This window comes from Balaenoptera physalus (genome assembly GCF_965194825.1).
Source record: "Balaenoptera physalus genome assembly, chromosome: 3".
Taxonomy (NCBI): domain Eukaryota; kingdom Metazoa; phylum Chordata; class Mammalia; order Artiodactyla; family Balaenopteridae; genus Balaenoptera; species Balaenoptera physalus.
In genome coordinates, this window is record NC_138890.1 from 9,891,292 (window position 1) to 9,910,818 (window position 19,527).

Consider the following 19,527-nt stretch of genomic DNA (forward strand, 5'->3'; position numbering starts at 1 on the left):
CTGGTAGGACTCTCAATCGCCATTACTCTACTCTCCTGTTCCTGTTTCCTATCAAACAGGCCACGTATTAATTTATCTATCATGCCCATCAAAGTCAAGACTATGGTGAGGCAAATGAGGCAGTCACCTTGGACACCAAAAACCTCAGTCTTCAAGATAACTAATATTTTAATGCACTATTTGAAAAATAAAAATTAATGCAGAAAAAAAATGATAAGCAAAATTTATTTGTTTAATTTTTGGCCACGAGGCTTGTGGGATCTTAGTTCTCTGACCAGGGATTGACCAGGGATTGAACCTGGGCCCTGGCAGTGAAAGCGCCGAGTCCTAACCACTGGACCGCCAGGGAATTCCCAGAAAAATTTAAATAAGGACAGGATCCCAGAGGGCTGGGCCAAACCATACTGGAGCTTGAATCAAAAGGAAACGTGTGGGACCATCTCTACATGTTTTTATGTTTTTCAAATGATTAATGATTTTAATGAAAACAGTATTGTTGATTAGTTCGTTTCCATTAAAACCAGGAAAGTTAAATTATAACAAATTTTGGTTTAATTATAAATAAAATACTTAAACTTAATGTTAAGTTTTAACATACCTTTTTTTTTCAACTTTTTCAATAATTAATGTTCTGAAGGGGGAAAAAAAATCACCTGCCTCATCCTAGTCTCAGTCCTGATGCCATCTGAGGAGGTAGCATTTGAGTAAAGACCTGAAGGAGGTGAAGGATGTTAAATTCCTGCTTCCTGTTTGGGAGGTTGGGAGGGATAAATTGGGAGATTGGGAGTGACATATAAAATAGATAACTGTATAAAATAGATAACTAATAAGAACCTGCTGTATAGCACAGGGAACTCTACTCAGTACTCTGTAATGACGTATATGGGAATAGAATCTAAAATGAGTGGATATACGTATATGTATAACTGATTCGCTGTGCTGTACAGCAGAAACTAGCACAACGTTGAAAATCAACTGTACTCCAATAAAATTAATTAAAACAGTGAAAAAATAAAAGAAACTTTTAAATTATTACTGTCAATACCACCAAATTATGTGAAAATCTTGGTTATAACAATATAGTGATTTTGATGAAATAAAGGCAAAAGGTGCATTTTGTGAAATATATATGTATATATATAAATTCCTGCTTCCTCCATCCGACCTAGAGCGGGGCTTTAGTCTTTCTCCTCCACCCTTCAATCCACACTAGCCCCTTGGCACGTGGTAGGCGCCCCCTGAATGGATGTGGGGTGAAGGAAAGTATGGGGCCATTGAGCCTGATTTGGGGGTTCAGAGCCTGAGGTGTGGCCGGCCTCCTGGTGCACTCACGTCCTGCAGCAGCTTCTCCAGGTTTTCCTGCAATTCGTAGAAGTATACGGTGGTGATGAGGCCGTCGCGGGACTTGGTCAGGCAGTCCCGGGCCAGCTCGATGATCTGGTGGTGAATGAAGCTGAGCACGCCATCAGCCAGCGGCAGCACGCTGTCAGGTTCGTAGGCGCGGGCGAAGTCGCGCAGCTTCTCTTCCATCTGCGCGGTGGCCTGCGGAAGGGACGGAGGCAGGGCCGGGAAGCCGGCGCGGGGCTCAGCCCGGAGGCAGTGGTTGCCAAAGCCTGCACGGCGCGGCGCCGGCCACCAGGGGGCGCGCGGAGCTAAGGCGAGCGAGGGCTCCGGCCGCCCCGCTTCCCTGCAGCCGCCCCCTGCCCCGCCTCACCTTTGGGAACCTCTCCTTGTAGACATGGTTCATCATCACGATCTCGTTGTCGTAGGAGGAGGGAGAGCGCCCGGGGCTGCGGAGAGAGAAGCCCATCGCGTCCAGTCACCTACCTCCAAAACTGCAGACAGGCGTCTCGCAGGGCATGAGCCCCAGACCCACCAGCTTGGACGGGGAGGGGGATGCAGGCCCACCTGAGGCTCCGCGAGCGAGGCCGCACCGCAGGGGAGCGGCGGCCACCATCCTCATCCGTGATGCTCTCGGTGCTGCCGAAGTGTTTGGAGAGGAAGTGGAGCTCGTCCACGGTGGGCTGGTAGGGCAGCTGGTGCAGGCGCTCCTGGGAGGAGCAGGAAGACTGGGGGGAGGGGCGGGGCCGGGGTCAGAGCCACCACGATTCCCCCACAGCTCGGGACCCTGGTCTGGGACCCCCGCGGCTGGCGGGCCACTGAGCAAGGCCAGAATCTGTACCTGGCTTATGATCCTTGGATCCCAAGGCTCAGCTTGGGATTCCTGGCAAAAGAGGGGGGCGGGGGAGCAGGGACAGACACAGATGAGAACAGTGACACAGACATGAATGTGGCCCGAGGCAGCCTGTGAAAACCTGAGTCAAGTCTCATGCCTCCTCTGTTCATAACTCTCCATGGCTCCCACCGTACTCATGGTGAATGCCTAAGTCCTCCCCACAGCCCACAAGGTCTTGCAAGATCTGATCCTGTCTCCTTGCCATCACCTCCTCCCACTCTCCCCCTCACCTGCTCTGCTTCAGCTGCACAGGCCTCCTTGATGGTCCTTGAACAAACCAGGCACACTAGTGCCTCAGGGCCTTTGCACTGACTGTTCCCTCTGTCTGTCACACATCTACTATGGATCACTTCTCCTTCAAGTCTTTGCTTTAAAGTCACCCTTCGGGAGGCCTCCTCTGACCACACGCATCATTCCCTCTCCTTGCCCCAACTCGTTTCTTCTTGCTGACTTCTTATCTCCTTACTTACTACTGTACCTCTTTATGACTTATTTGTTATTGCTGTCTGCTCCTCCAGGGCAGGGATTTGGTTCTGTTTGGCCCCAGTCAGGGCCTGGCATGCAGTTGGGGCAAACACAGACCCACAGACATCAGTGGAGAAACACAAGGACAGCCACCTGATTCTGCAGGCAGAATGATCTTTTTCAACATGATATCACTCACTTCCTTGCTTAAAACTCCCTATCCCAACATTATCTATTAATCTTTTCAGTGCACATAATCTATGACTTACAGAATCAGTAGGTCAGACTGAAATTTTAATTTAATTTAATATAAAGCAAAACAGCCTTTCTATGTCTTCCCACTGCATTTAGAATAAAATCCACCTCACGATCCTGGCCAAGATGTCCCAGCATTATGAGGGTTGCTGCCTGCCTCACCTCCATCCCTCCACTTCCAACCCAAAGCTCCAGCCACACAAGGCTATTTTCACCTTTCTAAATGTGAAATTTCTCTGTTGCCTCTGGGAGTTTGCACATGCTGCTCCCCTTTCCTGAAACACCCTTCCCTCCCTTCTTCCACCTGCCAAACTCCTGCTAATCCTTTGTCTTGGCTCAATGCCACCTCTTCCAGGAAACCTTCTTTGACCCTCCCTCCAGCTCAGTCAGGTGCCTCCCCTCTGCTATCATCACCTTGTCTTATGCTACCCCCATCACAGCTCTGACCACCCCAGCACCCCGAGTTATAAATGCCTTATTACTGATCTGTCTCCTCCCATGAGGGCTTTGTGAATCCTTGGGCCCTGGCCCAGCTTGTAGAGCCCCACACACATGACAGTCATGTGATAAATGTCTGCTGAACATCATACCAATGTATGGATGAGCGAACCAGAGAGACAGGTAGAAAAGGGGGCAGATGGAGAGAGAGACTTTGGGTACTGCAGTGGGGGAGCAAATGGGCTCTGGGTGAAAGGGGTGTGTCCTGGCCCTGGCCAGCTGCAGACACTTGGGCAGTTGGCTTAACACATGAGCCTTAATGTCATTATCTGTAAAATAATTCCGAGGTAAGTAGGACCCCCAAGAAGATATGTTGAAGATGGAGAACAGGACCTTGGAGGGGACTTGTAACTCACTAAGAGATGGACAGATGACACCCTTGGAGAACAAGAGAAACCCAAAGCTCTCACTTAGGCCAGTCCAGCCGGCCCCCCGCGGCTCCCACCCACCGGTCCCGGCTGCCACACTCACCGAGACGGTGGAGCTGGGTGTGTTGGTGCCATAGCCAGATGAAGGGAGTGAAGCCAGAGACCAACGGCGTCCGTCCGCCCTGGAACCCAGCCGACATGCTCAGAGGCCGCCAGGCCCCACCAGACAGCCCCATTCCTCAGGGTGTGAGAGAAACCACTGGCCATGGCCAGAGCAGGAGGTGGGGGAATACATCTGCACTCTGAGATTCCTGAAGTCCCTCAGAGTCAAGGAGGTAAAGAGGAAGTCTTCCAGCCAGGCACCCAGGACCTGGAGCAAAGACCAGTCTCCTCTGCTCCTTCCCATTATGCTTCTCTCCTGTCACCCTCATGCCAAACAAGCCCCCAAAGTGAAAAGCCCGCTCAAGGAAGTCATCCCAGAGGGACCCCAAAAGATGACCGCTAGAGGACCCGCCCAATGAGAAAATTCTCAGAGGAAGATCACTTGGGTCTTTTCAGAGAAGAAATGTTCCTTCCTCATACACACACACCACACACACACACACACACACACACACACACACATATGCTCCCATAGACACAATCACTCTCATGGCTACATCCATTAGTATTACTGTTACTGGTACGGTTGAGTTCACACACTGAAAGTCACACACATTCACACCACGTGACTCTTCAACACAGACACTCACATGCATTCACTGTTCCATACATGGACCCAAATATCACATGTTTCCAGGCTAACACAAAATCATACATGAAAAAAGAGATGTACACTCACATATAGACACATATACTTACAGAGACCTGGTACTCACACTCTGACATACACACACACTCCCCCACACACTCTAGACTTTCACATTCACGTGACATACATTGAAGACACCCTCACGCACTCAGTCACACATTCAAACTCTCAGAGAGCCACACACTCATTCACACTCCCACACAAATTACACATTCACATGGAGATACACATGGAGGTACATGTTTCCTCAGCTATTCACACACACATTTACAACCCTAGAAGTACACAGTCACACACGTTCACTCTCACACGCTGATACACACCCATGGATACAAGAACAGGCATGGGCTGCCTCCCATATTCACAGCCTCACAAACTCACACACATCCACATCAGCACACAGATTGCACACTCACATGTACACACACTCCCATGCACTGGACTCCTCTCTCCAGGCAGTGACCTCGCTCAGCTCACCTGCTTCCCAGCTCACCCTCCATGTAGGTAACCACATCCGGCCCAATCTTGGAGCTCTTTTCTGGCTCCCTATTGCCCTCAGTTGAATTCCACGGTCGAAGGGAATCCCCACTCTTCCAAGGGAGCCGTCTTCTGTCCCCACAGTCTCCTGTGACTCCCACCCCACAGCTTTCACCAGCCTTTGCAGTGATCTGCGTTGCCTCCCCAACTCAACTCCAAGGATAGAGAAAGGATGTGGTTCACCCCATATCCCAGCTCCCAGAACACAGCAGTTGTTCAGACAACGTTTTTAGAATGAATAAAGTTCAAAGAAAAAGAGACCCGCCCAAACACCCTGGTGACTCCTCGAAGATTCCCCCTCAAAATTCAAAGAATCTCTCCTCCTCCCCCAATCTTGACAAAGCCCCCCAGAAAATTCATCTTAGGGACACTCCAGAAACCCAGAGACCCCCGGAGGGAAACCTGAGATTTCTCCTCTTGGGCCCTCGAGAAATAGCCCTAGGGGCCCTCCCCCACGTCAGTCATGGACCAAGTCCTTCGATGGGCATCAAGCAGCCTGCGCTTGCGCACTTCCTCCCTGCTTCCCTGTCCTGTTGCTATGGAAACGCCTGGCCTGGCGAGCAAGGCTTGGGAGACTAAGACCCAGGCCCTATAGCGCAAGCGCTTTCGCTCCGCGGCAAAGGAAGCCCCGCCCCTTCCCTGGTTCTGAACTGGTGGTTGGCCCCGCCTTCTTATAGGTCCCGCCCCTAAGGCTGGGTGCCTGTTCCCGCCAGGACGTTGGGGCACTCTGCGGGTCCCTCAGGCCTGACTCAGGTGCAATTAGAAGGGGAACAGATGGTGGCCCAGACGGTGGGTAGGGAGGGTATGGCCAGGGTTCTGGGGCCCTGGGGAGAGGGACTCACCTTCGGGAGGAGGCGAAAGAGAAATGGGCGGGGGTGTTGGGGGAGAAGTTACGGGGGCTGTCCAGGGGACTGCTACCTGTGGCGGAAAGAGAGGGATCTTCAGGCTTGGGATGGAGGGCAATCCCATCAAACCTCCTGATCCTCGAAGCGGGTTCCAAACAGCAGCTTGCCCCCTCTTTAGTCTAATCTCACCCATGTATGGGTGGACAGCTCCCCTTAGCTGTGGCCCTGCCTCTCAAAATGTTTTGGCTACCGAGTCAGCCCAGCCCCTCTCCAGGCCGATTCCGTCTTTTTCGGGGTGGCCCCGCCCCTTAGGTATGGCTCCTCCTTTCTGCTCCATCCCCTTCCCAATCAAGCTCCTCCTGGGCCTCCGCCCACAAATGCCCGTCCCCCTGCGGACAGGCCAAGCCAACACAAGGATGGCTCCGCCCCTTGTCCAATCCGGGTCCTCTCCGTCTAGACTCTGGACCACCCCTCCTGTGGCATGGACACACCCCTCGCCTGTGACCACGCCTCCTCTAGTCTGGCCCACAAACCCATCACCTGTCTCACCCAGGTGTCCAGGCAGTGGGGAGTGGGGTCGCGGCAGCGTGGGCGAAGTGCTGGTCAGGATGAGGCTTTTCCGGTTACTGGTGCGGCAGCTGCGGGGAAGGCGAGGCAAGGGGCCGGACCCGGCCGTAGCCCAGTGAGTTTGTGGACCCAACCCGCGGCCCTCCCATCTCAGATCCCCACCTGTCTCCCAACTGTGTGTGCTTGGATGTGCTCCCAAAGGACTGCTCAGAGGAGGAGGCAGTGGAGGCCTCGGTAGGACTGTGTATGGGATGCGTATGTGTTGTGTATGTGCAAGACTCCTGGTGTGGATCATGTGTGACCATGTATGGCACAGTGTATCAGTCACGGGGTGATAGTCATGTCCACGTGATACCAATGGAGATACTGAGTGTCTGTGTGTCTTTGGGTCCTTGCGTGACATTCTCTGTGTGTATCCAGGTGTGGCACCCCGTGTGTGAATTCAGCCCTGGGAGCATCCTAGTGTGACATCATGTGTGACAGTCCTTGGGTTTATCTTGTGTGACATGACCTGTGGCTTTGTGTGTCTATATGACACAGTGTAACGCCACTTGTCCATGACTAGATGTGCCACTGTGTGCTGTAAAGTGTGCGCGATGCATGATTTCTGCTACGTGTCTGTCTTTGTGTAGCAATCTGAGTCTGTATGAGCTACTGTCCTTGTGTCTGAGTGTGACATTCACCATGTGTGTTCCCGTGTGGCATCTACTGTGTGTGAGTTTAACACCCTGTGACACTGGGCACGTCTGAGCATACCACTGTGTGTGACATGGATGAAAACGAGTGAAAACGTGTGATAGTGTGTGTCTCCGACTCTGCAAGATTCTGTGTCTGTTATTCTATCATCCGTGTGACACAGCATAAGACATGCTTAGGTGATATCGTATATTGTGACATTGCACGGATGTCATTGCCACACATGTGTCTGTGTTCATCTCAGATGGCACAATTGTGTGTGTGGATCACCAGGCATGTGACATCTTACTGAGTGTACACTACACTGTGCCTGTGGGCTTACTTGTCTGTGTGATGCTGCGAGTGCCCTTGTGTGTCTGTGCGTGCCTCTGACCTATGGCCACCATATGGCTGGGTACGCGTGGCAACTCCCGGGTGTATCTGGGACACTAGGGCTGTTGTATGTGTATGTGTGTGTGACACCATGTCCTGCGTGACGCTGTGTGTCACTATTTTTCGTATGAGGCTGTGTTCTTTGGGAGGCGGTTGTGCTATGATAAAAGCACCCCCCTTTCATTCTGCCCCTCAGGATCCCAGCTTCCAAAGAGGGACCCTCCAGCCCCTGCATTCTCTTCGCACACACCCCCCTCCCCGGCTCAGTGACTGAGCATATTCGCGCGGCCAGAGCACGCGGCATGGGGGTGGGGGGAGGCCAGGCTGCGGCTATTGTTCTGAGGGTGCTAAGCCCCCCACCCTCCCCTTCTTCCCCTACCCTCACCGGGCTGCCGGAGCCCACAGCGCCATCAGACAAAGGCGCCTCAATCCCCCACCAGGCGCAGCCCCCTCCCCTCGCGGCGGTCCTTTCTAGCGTGCAGTCCCCCCAGCCTCAGCCCATACTGCCCCCCATTCAGCCCCATCCCTGGCAGGAAGGCGCGAGCGAACACCTCTGGCGCAGCTGGACCGGGTGCAGCATCCCGGGCCCCGCCCTGCAGCAGCAGCCGGAGGGCGGCTTTGGGGGAAGGGCCAGGTCAGGGTCTGAGGGATCGGGGGTCTACCTCTTGGTGCGACGGAACATACTGCCGCCAGGGAAGGAGGGCATCGAGAAATTGGAAAGCGCGGTCCAGAGAGAGTCAGACATGACCCGGCGGCGGCGACATGGTGGCAGGTGCGGCAGCGGCGGCGGCGCGGGGAGCAAACGCGCGGGGCGGAGGCTGGAGCCGCAGCGGGCAGGGTAGGGCGGGGGAGGGGAAGGCCTGCGGCTGCCGCCCGCCAGGAGGGGGCGCTGCAGTGCACCAGCGCGCCTGGCCCCGCCCGCGCGCGCGCCTGGCGCCCCCACCCGGGCCGGAGAAGGGGCGGCCAGCCCCGCGCATTTCTCCCCAGGGCTCACCTGCTGCTTTTCCGGGGCAGGGGCAAATCTTTCTGGAAGGCAAAGAAGCAAAAGGATAGAGGTCAGCGGGGACCAGCAGCCACTGCCCAAAAGCCCTGTCAGCCCCCTGGAGGGGTAGAGGTGGGATGGGACAGGTCCTTCACCAGCATGGTCACCTGCGCCCTTGGCCATGAGGTGAGGGCTGGGCTCCTAGGGGAAAAGGGTACCAGGGTGATTCCTCTCCCGACCCCCAGAGAACAGCAGAGGGCCCCCTATAGGACTCCTGAGCTGGCGTCTCAGTATGTGTTTGTGCAAATGAAAACATCCAGGAGTCGTTATTTGAAAAATATTTCTTGAGCACCTACTGTATGATAGGCCCCGTGCTAGGCACTGGGGACACAGCAGTGAATGAGACAAAAATCCTGCCCTTTTGGGACTAGCATTTAAAGGAAGTAGACAACCAAGATTAATGTAGAAGTGAACGAAATAATTTTAGACAGAAATAAATGTTATGCATAAAATTAAGCAAGGTGATGTGATGGAAAATGGCTAGGAGGGGGACACGATAGTTACAGAGGGCTGCTCTGTGGAGATGATTTTTAGGTTTGTTGCTGAAAAATAAAAGTCAGCCATGGGAGACTCTGTGGAGAGAGCATTCCAGGTAGAGGGAATTGCAAAGGCCTGGAGGCAGGAATAAACTTGGCATGCTCAAACATGAAAGGTTGAATGACTGGATGAATGAATGAATGACTCCTCCACACCTCAATGGTTCTACCCCACTCTCAATCAGATTCACAGAGTTTGGGTGGGGATAGTTAGGGTGGCTCAAACTGAGATTTGACATGGGAATCAGGTGATGGCTGGGTGCTCTTTTTCAGTAATGGCAGTGGTAATCATTGGTAGGTATTGGGACTTCCCTGGTGGTCCAGTGGTTAAGACTCCATGCTTCCAGTGGAGGGGGTGCAAGTTCAATCCCTGGTCAAGGAACCCACATGCCACACGGTGTGGCAAAAAAAAAAAAAAAAAAAAAAGGTAGGTATTAACTCTGTCCACATCAGAAGAAGGTTGCATTCTGTTTGTCAAGCACACAGGAAACCACTACAGGGACCAGAAATTACAGAGGTCTGGACCCTTTTCTGAGAGCACTGGGGAGAAGGGGTATCACCTTCCACCCAGTTCTGTGTCCACAGGCTAAGGTGAATAAAAGGGATTGGGTAGGGCTGCAGGCAGAAAGATTCAGGTAAGGGTTCCAAAAGCCCTTTGGTGGGGACTCCAACCAGGGAGAAATGAGGAGTGTTCTAGGATTTTTCTAGGATCTCTGATAGCAGAAAGTCCCGGGTTCAAATCCTAGTTTTGCCACTTATAACCTTGGCAAATAACCTTTCTATAGTCCATTCCTTCTAGAGGATTCTGTGAGATGATGCAGGTGCCTAGCACCTTAGTATGGTGTCTAGCATATAGTAAGTGCTCAATAAATGTTAGGTCATAGGAACAGGAGTTATTGTGGATGGACATGCTGCATGGCAGAAGATGGGCCAGAGGGACCTCACACTCCCATGTACAGAGGACAGACGGATGGTCAGCGTCAAAGGGAACACTGTCCAGATTGGCAGCCCTGCCATCCTGAGCCAGGGGTGACGGGAAATCTATACCAGGTTTTCCCTCTGTCTTTGCAGGACCAGCTTGAATGAGCCGCCCCTTGGACCAGCTGGCCAGGCCAGGCGGCTGCAATGGCCCAATCAAAATCAAGACCTGGATTTTCCCCGCCATGGAGCCCGGTACTCCAGACTCGGGTACAATGGGCCTACGAGGGTGAGCCTCAGGGGGACCTTTAAGTGCTACCTAGAAAAGTCCTCGACTCTAGCCCCATCTGCTAGCGTCCCTAAACATTTTAGGGTCGAAGAAAGGGGCAAGGTGGAGAGGTAGAGGATTTGGATCCTTGGCGTCCGTGTAAACAGACGCCACTTCCATCCCCAGCTGCAGAGCTGCTCTGCCCAGAGGATTCTGCATCTCTTCGTGATTAACGGACGGCCCTGCGGCCGGGGCATTCGAACTTAGGTTGCTGTACGATCCCAACTGCACACAGGGGACCCTTGGGCGCTCCGTGGTTGTGGGACAGCTCCTAAGGGGTTGCACCAGTGTGTGAGAGTGTATTCAGGCTGCGAAGTAGTTAACCCTGCCAGAAGGGAAGAGATTCGGGCAGGACTTCGGTGGGGTAGCTCGGCCTAGAAGAAGCCTGGGGAAGGATGGGTGGATGAGTGGGAGGATCCCGGGCTGGGGGCGTGGTCTTGCGCGGGAGAGCTAAGTCCCGCGTGGCACTGAGCCAATGGGAGTCGGCGCCGGCCCAGGGGGCGGGGACACACCCCATGCAGGCTCCGCCCCTTCCAGCCCTTTTCTGGGGACCCGACGGCGCGGACCCAGTCTAACTGCTTCAGCACTTGCTCTGGCTTTGCAGCAGCTCTCTCCCTTTTATCAGAACCCGTTCTCCTAACCCAGCCCAGGGAAAGGAAGGAAATCCGGGGAAGACCTGAAGAGCCCATGTGGGCTCTGGTTAAAACTCAGGTCTGGCTCCAGCATCATCCAGACGCCGGGGAAGTCCTTCCTGCCCTCTGAAATGGCCCCACCCCAAAATGGACGAGGCCCCTGGGTGATGGTTTGAATCGCCTCCTTCTCTTCCCAAGCTCCAGGCTAGGGATGTAGCCTGAGACTGGGCCCATTCTAGGCTTTATATAAACTTCTCCAGACTACCTAGCTCGGGGCTGCTTCAAGGAGGCTCAGAAAGGCCAAATGCCAGGCAAACCTTAGGGTGAAGCTTTGATCAATTTCCTCTCTGGGGTTAGTTTGGGGCCAACACCGAACCCCCGTATTAACCCTTAGAAGTGCATGCTGCAGACCGAAGAGAACCCTTCTCAGCTTCAGAATCCCTACCCATCTAGGATGTGGGAGTTCCTGACGCCTGGATTTGTCCCCGCCTTCCCCACACTCCACAGCAAACCTCAGTGTCCCACTCCGCGCAGTGGACCCACGTCTCCTGCGCCTGCGCAGCCTAGAGACCAACATCTTCTAAGGCTGCAAAGAGCTAAAAATCGCTCCCGCCCACCCACAAGCTGGGCTGGACTTGAGGATCGCGGAGTGGGGGCGGGGGGCGTAGTGTTGTAGTGGAGGGGGGTGGAATGAAGAGTGAGGAGGGAGGCTGTCTAGATGCCTGTCCAATTAGGGCAGTAGGAAGAATCCTGGTGGCCGAGCAGGTGCGTGGAGGTCGCAGGGGGTCGCCATGCCTCAGGAAGGGACTCCTGGGGTGGTGAGGGGCGAGGCTGCAGCACAAACATGTTTACCGCTGCTGCGGCGCCGGCAGCCCCGAGGGGCGCGAGCCCTGGGGCAATAACTTTGTTCTGCGCCCCCTCACCCCCAGCCTGGCTGGGCACCAGGGCAAAGACCTCGATCCCAGCCCCTTCCCCCTCTGACGGGCCGGGCGCCCCTCGGGTTATCCTCGAGGGGGAGCGGTAGGCTGCATCCCCCTCTGTCAGATCCCTGGATCCCCGGGCGGCCCCTGAGGGGCGGGGTCCCCCGCGCGGCGGGACGCGCGGCCACCGCGTTCCCCCTAGGTAGCGTCCCGAGGCCATGGGAGAGGGCGCCTGGGCCAACCCTGGCGTAAGTTCTCCCGCCTCCTGCCGGGCCCCGCCCCAGGGCGCCGACCCCTTCCCCTCCACCCGGGGCCAGGGCTGCCGTGTACCTGCAGCCTCCGGCGACGAATCAGGCCCGAATCGTCCATGGCGGCGGCGGCGGCAGAGGCTTCGGCCCCGGGGAGGGAGGTGGGAGGCGGCGGCAGCGGCGGCGGCGGGAGGAGGGAGGCGGGAGGCGGGAGGGAGTGAGAAGCCGCGGGGACCGCGGCGGCGGCGGCGGCGGCTGGGGGGGGGCGGGGGGGAGGGCAGGGAGGTGGCGGGGGCGGAGCAAAGTTGGGCGGACCCGGCGTCGTCACTGCGTCTGGGCGCCCGAGCCCGGCCTCGGCCGAGGCTGCCCGCGCTGGGGGGTGGGGGGTGGAGCGGGCAGGCGGGGGAAGGAGCCTCCAGATGCCCCCAGGGAAGTCAAGCTACCGTGAGACCCCTGTAGAGACACGCCAGGGGAGAGACATGCTCATGGGTAGCCTCCCAACCCAAGAAACACCCCAAAGGAGACATTCTCGCTAAGATATATTCCCTATGCAGACAACCTCCTCCCCGCGGTGACCCCCTCAGAGAGACACATTCCCACGGGGAGGTAGTCTCCATAGGGAGGCCCTCTCCAATCAGGAACTCCTCTCACCCTGAAAATCATTTCTAAAACAGATGGTCTCTGAGGGGTGACGCTTCCTCTCAAAAGCCCACCCTCCAAAGAAGAGACATTTCTGTAGAGAAAGATCCCTGCGGGTGATATTTCACTTGGGGAGCTTGATGAGGTTACCCTCAGTGAAAGACCCCACAAAAGCCATATTCTCTATGGGAAATTGTCTCCACCCACGATACCTCACATCCCAAGGAGATACACTCTTACAGAGTGTGTATTTGCACTGAGGAGACCCGTCCTTACGGGAGAAGCCCCCTCCGAAAAACATATACATGCTTATACCAGCCCCCTTCCCTAGCGATCCCCTCCCTCATCGTCAGGATTAAGAAGCCAGGCCAGGCTGGGCCGTATTTATAGGAACGATTAGCTGGTGGCTGGGGAGGAGGGCAGCCGAAGCGATTTTCACCACTCCCCCGCAGTGTTCCTGCAGCTGAGGCCAAGCCAACCATGCTTCCCCTAGTTGTAGTGAAAAGCGTCGGAGACCTCCCCACGCCAATCTTGGCATTGGAGGGCAGGGTGGGGTGGGGGCTTCCCAAGGGTCTCAGTCCATAACTGTCCCGAAGGCCCTGGAGGGCGCGGTCACTGGGCGGGAGCGACCCCTGCCTGTCAAAGGGGGCTACAGCGAGGTCTAGGTCCCGGTGTTCCCCAGGCGCTTGTCTACTCATCTCTGCGCCTTTGCCTGAGTTGTCTCGGTCCGTTTCTCTCTGTCTCTGTCAGCATGTTCGTGTTGCCATCTCGCTGAGTCTGTTCCTCGCACCTCTCTGTCCAAGGCCGGGAAACCGCTCTTGCCGCCCCTTCTCCCGCCGGCTGCCGCGGGAGCTCTCCGTGGTGCTGATTTCTAACGCTCCTGTCCGTAGTGCTGAAATATGAGCTCAGGTTGGGGGCGGAGGTTAGGGGAGGGGAAGGGTTGTCGGGAGGCACAACCTAGAGGCTGGACAGATGAGACCCACGAGCACCCTAGACTACCCCAAGATGAACCGGAGGAAGGCTAGGTCCACTGAGTACTGGTTGCTGAAGCCTCCAGGACATCAGTGGGTGCCCACAGAGGGGCCAGGAGACTAAGCCTCCTGATTAATTTACTCAACAGGTATTGAGCACCTACTGTGTGCAAAGTAGTGTTTTGGATTCTGGGAGTACATCAGTAAAAGAAACAGACAAAAACTCTGCACTAGTCCGAGAAAAGAGGGAGAGAGATTTGTGGTAGTAGTCATTGCTCACAAAAACACACATGCACACTCTACAAGCACAGGCACGCACACACACTGTGCAAACATACACACAAACGCGAAAGTACCAACACATGCTCAACAAACAGACTCGGATATACCCATTCACACACCCTGCAAACACATACTCCACAAAAACACATATTCTGCAAATACAAACACATAATCAGCAAACACAAACTCACAAACACATGTAATCATTTGCAAATATGCAATTAGCACATAGACACAGAGAGTCCTAGGCAAACACATAAACACAGAATACAAACACACACTCAGCAAACACAGAAACACATATTCACATAAACTCACATTCTGCAAACACACATGCAAACACGTACTTAGAAAACACAGACATACACACACTCAGCAATGCGGGCACACACAAACAATACATACAAACACTCAACAACACAAGCACACACTCATCGTCCCCAAACCAAAGGAAGCTCAGCTGCACACAAACTCTTGTCCAAAATACAGACACATTATCCTCCCAATGCAAAACATGGACACATATACACACACTCACATACCCACTGGAGGGCTGTTTTTCTTTTCTTTTCTATTTTATTTTATTTTAGAGGGCTGTTTTTTCTTACTGGACTCCCCCACTAAACTATCAGCTCTATGAGGGTTGAGATTTTTATGTCTTAGTCACTACACTGCATCCCCAGAACCTGGCACACACTAGGTGCTCAATAAATGTTTGTTGAATGAATTGAGAGAATGTTTGCAGGGACACAAATTCACAGAATCTGCAAAGGGGCACACACACACACACACACACACACACATTTCAGATGGAGTCCCACACCCTCTCCACACATGACAACACCTTCTTGTTCACTCATTGTCAACATTCATGGTCCATAACCTTTATCTAGTGACCTATTCACAATATTTTTGCAGGACATCTATCCTCATCCTTCATCCCCCTCTCCTTCATTTATTATCTGACTCTTACTCAACTGGACACACTTGGCTCTTGGAACACTTACAGACCTTCTTACCCAGATTTTGAACACACACACACACCACACACTAAAGAGACACACATAAACATACCCTCACGCAACAAACACACATACCCACTCAGTACATACACAGACACAAAACACACCCTTATCCCACACACACACACCCTCATCCATCTCCTCACACATATACAGAGTTTAATCCACAAGCTCAACACAAGGATATATACACACCAGCCTCAGATCCTCTGGTCTTTGGTCAGCTGGAGCAGAGGGTGGGGCGATGGGAAACCCCTCCCCTGCATCAAACCACGCCCCTTTCAGCTGTTTCCTGGATTTGACCCTGAGGTGTCTCAGCAGTGCCCTAGACTCCAGTCCGGCTAACAGGTGAGGGGTGGCCCGTGGGGGCAGAGAGGGGGAGGGAATTGCCTTGTCTTCACAGATCCCTAGTTTCCCCTGCCTGGGGCCTTTGGATCCCACTGGCAGAATCCGAGTCCTGCCACAGCCAAGCTTGGGTGCAGAGGTCCAGCCCTGGGTGGCAGTCCCTAAGCTGATTGTGGGCTGAGAGAAGGTGACCATGAAAGGGGCCAGCAGGGATCAAGAGGGAGGGAGGAGACTGGGCAGAAGAGAAGGAGGAATTACTGGACAGAAGGGGGGATTGGAAGATCTGGGGAGGTCCCTTTAGAGGACGGAGGAGGTTGCCTGAGGGCCCATAGGGTGGGAGATCCCGCTTTGGGTGGTGGGGGAAGGGAAACATCGTCAAACAGGGGTGGGGGCACTTGCACCTGAAGGGATGGAGGGGACATGAGTCTGATGGGGGGGGGGTGTTCCTTGGTCAGAGGCAGACCTTGGTGGCCCCCGGGGATTTGAGGGTCCTTGGCTATTGCTTCCTCACCAGCTGCCCATTCTCTGCTCTGCCTGGCACTGTCTCCTGGCTGCACATCAGGACAGTGCCACCCTGAGCTACCAGAAAGGGACAGCTGAACCTCACCCCGTATCCCAGCTGACTCTTATCTCAGGTGGACATGGCCTGCAGGGGTTGCACTCGACCCAGGGGCCTGGCCTGGGCCCTGCAACTGACCCTGGCATGGATCCTGCTGGGGGCTTGTGGAGGGAGCCACCCACTCCCAGCTAGATCCCAGAGACACCATAGGCTGGCAACCAATCTGGGCACAAGCCAGCTGCACCTGGCAGGTAAGCATCCCAGACTTTGCCTAAACTCTAACATCCAGAAACGCCAACTCAACCATAACAATGCCAGAATTTCCTTTGGAGAGGGGTGCAGGGTGACTGGAGGAGGCACCTGGGTCTAGTGGTGGTTAAACAGCACAAATTGCCTAGGTTCAAATCCCAACTCTGCCACTTCATAGCTGTGTGACCCTGGGCAAATCACTTAACCTCTCTGAGCCTCAGGTGGGCCATTAAGAAAGGAGGAGAAATAATAGACCTACCTCATAAGGATGTTGTAAAGGAGTATATGTAAGTATATGAGAATTTATATCACCACCAGGGATGTCATAAATGATAAGCTGATTATGATTAGTGATTATTTCTTGAAGCTCCATTTGCATCCCAAGCGAAGTGTCTTTAACTTTTATGTTTGGGAGAACATATATAATTGGGGTCTCCCCGTTCAGAGGAACCCCAAGCCTTGGTTCCCTAACCCTACCTGAGGATGCAAGACGGCAACTCACTGGAGTCCCCTTCTCCACGACTCTCTTGTCCCTCAGAGATGAACACACCAGAGGCATTGGACCCTGGGATCGTCTCAGTGCGCTGTGGGGAGCTGAGCCCCGGGTAAGTACAGCCACCTCCAGTGTTTCCTTGCGTTCTTTGCTCCAGTTGCCCCGACCAGGGGACAGAGCCCTTGCGCATCTTGACCTATCCGGGCCTGTCTCTCCCGATGTCCAGGTGTGAATCCTTCCTGGAACACCTCCAGGTTGCCCTCCGCAGTCGTTTCCACCTGCTGCTATTGGGGGTACGCCAGACACAGCCTCTCTGCTCGGAGCTCTGCGATGCCTGGTAGGAGAGGCGGGGCGTGAGGGGTGTGGCCTATGGCTTGGGCGGGGCCGAACGAGGGATCTGCAGCTTGATCCTCCGCGTGCCTTTAGGGGCTAGGTAGAAAGGGACGGGGCCTGTGCTAAGATTGGCAGTACGGAGGACTGGCCTTCCAGGGAGCTGGCTTTTTTTTTTTTTTTTAAGGGGAGGGCCTCTTGATTGAAAAGAGAAGCTAAAAGGGTGGGGCTGGCCTGGAATAGATGGTCTGAGGTCGGCAGGGATGAGGCCTGAAGTGACAGGGCCCTGGGTAAGTTTAGAGAATATGGGGCAGGCTGAAATCTGGGGGATGGCTTTTGTAGGAGCGTGGTTCTAAGAGGCGGTGTCTGGATCTGGGGAAGGGACGTACCCGGGGCAAAGCCTTGGAGAGCAGGAATCCCACTAGGACTTGGCTGCGGAGTCTTTACCCATCTTCTTTTCTCCACACACCATCCCCAGGTTTGCCACCTGCGAAAGTGATATCATCTGCAGCCCGACTTGGCTCCCACTCCTAGAAAAGAGGGGCTGCGAGCCTGGCTGCACCACCTATGGGCAGGTGAGCATGGGACAGAGGAAGCAAGGAAGAGACTGATACTTCCCCTCACTATGTCCTGGGTTAACCCGTCTAGGTCCCAGAGTCCGGACTGGCATTCCCACGGCCCCCACTCCCATCCTTCCCGCTTCCACAGCCCAATCTCCATAGTAGGATATGCCTGTAGCCTCCCTAAGGCCCACTGAGTCCGGATTTGCCCTCCCCAAAGGACGGTCTCTCCTCTAGGCCCATTCACAGTCCCCCTGGAAGGCCCAGAAACCCGAGTCTCCTCCAAGGCCCCAGCTTTAATCTGGTTCTCCCCCACCCGAGCCCCCTGGGACCCAGTAAGAACTCGCACTCCCCAAGGCCCCACCCCCACTATGGCCCTGCCCCCAGACTCCCGGGAGGACCTAGAGGTGAGAATTTCCTGCCCTAAGATCGCGCCGCTGCCCCCAGGGTATCTGGACTCCACCAACTCGGACCCAAACTTCACCCCTTCCCGCCAGACTTTTGCTGACGGAGCGGAACTTTGCCGCTCATTTCTGGGCTACGCGGTACCAGTGGCGGATCCTGGCTCTGGTCCCTGCCTCAACATTTCCATCTCGGTGCTGCCGCATCCCAGACACGCACGGAGGGCCCGGGAAAGCACTTTCCGGCGCTCCCGCCGCCCTCGCACCTGGATCCTGGACGCTGCGAGCAGCGGAAGTGGCAGTGGAAGTGGAAGCGGCCCCTAGGGGGCGCCTGGCCTTGAATGGAAGATGCGCCCCCTCTCCCCACCTCCGGCCCCGCCCCTCAAGACACCCAGAGTCCCACCCCTGTCCCTCTCTGCCTTCTAGTTTCCAGAGTCCCATCCTTCCTCTCTGTGGCCCCAGACTCGCCCCTCTTCAGATTATTTGAGAAATAACCCAATTGTAGTTCATTTTTTTCCTCACCCCCCTGAATAAAGTCGCCAGTTAGAGCACGTGATGTGTCTGCTTCTTGGGGGAAGTAACTGGAAAGGAGAATTGCCAGAAAGTGAGAGTTGTCTCTCAAATCTTCAGGTCCTAAAGTTAGCGACTGATTCACAAGAGCATGTAAATGAGGGCCGGTCTACACCCTGGAGCAGCTGTCACAACTTGGAATATCCAGGTATCAGAAATGGGGAGGGGAAAAAAAAAAAAGAAATGGGGAGGGGGACTTCCTGGTGGCGCAGTGGTTAAGAATCCACCTGTCAATGCAGGGGACCCAGGTTCGATCCCTGGTCCAGGAAGATCCCACATGCAGTGGAGCAACTAAGCCCATGCACCACAACTACTGAGCCTGCGCTCTAGAGCCCGCAAAGCCACAACTACTGAGCCCCCGTGCCACAACTACTGAAGCCTGAGCACCTAGAGCCCGTGCTCCACAACAAGAGAAACCACAGCAATGAGAAGCCCGCACATGGCACCGAAGAGTAGCCCCTGCTCGCCACAACTAGAGAGAAAGCTCACACGCAGCAATGAAGACGCAACGCAGCCAAAAATTAATTAATTTAAAAAAAAAAGACACCACTGGGCCTGTTTAATCAGAGGCGAAGTCCATAAAGGGTTTCTGGAGGTCTGTACAAGTCAGGAAGCTTCTTGGTGGGACTGGTGGCACACAGTGGGAGAGCACACCTCCTCTCCTTGTCAGTCACTCTTCTGGACCCCTCCCCATTTAAAAAAAAATTTATTTATTTTTGGCTGCGTTGGGTCTTCGTTGCTGTGCGTGGGCTTTCTCTCTAGTTGCAGTGAGCAGGGGCTACTCTTCGTTGGGGTGCACAGGCTTCTTATTGTAGTGGCTTCTCTTGTGGAG

General features: G+C 54.4%; 2 protein-coding genes across 10 annotated transcripts in view; one reads left to right on the forward strand and one right to left on the reverse strand.

Moving 5' to 3' along the window:
* The window catches only part of MAST1 (microtubule associated serine/threonine kinase 1), a 25,924-nt gene extending 13,417 nt beyond the window's left edge, over positions 1–12,507 (reverse strand). Inside the window, exons 1-8 of one of the 3 annotated variants that reach the window (XM_082454992.1) lie at positions 12,357–12,507; positions 8,645–8,676; positions 6,565–6,653; positions 6,013–6,088; positions 3,926–4,004; positions 1,909–2,069; positions 1,715–1,790; positions 1,333–1,542 (exon numbers count right to left, since the gene is read on the reverse strand). In XM_082454992.1, the coding sequence (XP_082311118.1) occupies positions 1,333–1,542; positions 1,715–1,790; positions 1,909–2,069; positions 3,926–4,004; positions 6,013–6,088; positions 6,565–6,653; positions 8,645–8,676; positions 12,357–12,395 (762 nt within the window). In that variant the 5' untranslated portion in view covers positions 12,396–12,507. Of the gene's footprint in view, positions 1–1,332; positions 1,543–1,714; positions 1,791–1,908; positions 2,070–3,925; positions 4,005–5,110; positions 5,533–6,012; positions 6,089–6,564; positions 6,654–8,312; positions 8,463–8,644; positions 8,677–12,356 lie in introns of those variants that run through there. The other 2 variants (XM_082454991.1, XM_082454993.1) reach the window with 2 other exon arrangements.
* On the forward strand, positions 6,624–18,850 carry RTBDN (retbindin; the record flags this gene model as incomplete). 7 transcript variants are annotated; one of them, XM_082455002.1, is made up of 7 exons in its annotated part: positions 6,624–6,697; positions 10,300–10,435; positions 16,169–16,343; positions 16,880–16,946; positions 17,061–17,171; positions 17,643–17,739; positions 18,172–18,850. In XM_082455002.1, the coding sequence occupies 7 exons, from the start codon at positions 6,624–6,626 to the stop codon at positions 18,610–18,612; spliced, it is 1,101 nt and encodes a 366-aa protein (XP_082311128.1). In that variant the 3' UTR covers positions 18,613–18,850. The 7 variants fall into 7 exon arrangements, with proteins under 7 accessions (XP_082311128.1, XP_082311130.1, XP_082311134.1 ...); XM_082455004.1 differs by having other exon boundaries at positions 18,222–18,541; XM_082455008.1 differs by lacking the exon at positions 6,624–6,697 and having other exon boundaries at positions 10,274–10,435.
* Between the last annotated feature and the right edge of the window lie 677 nt (positions 18,851–19,527).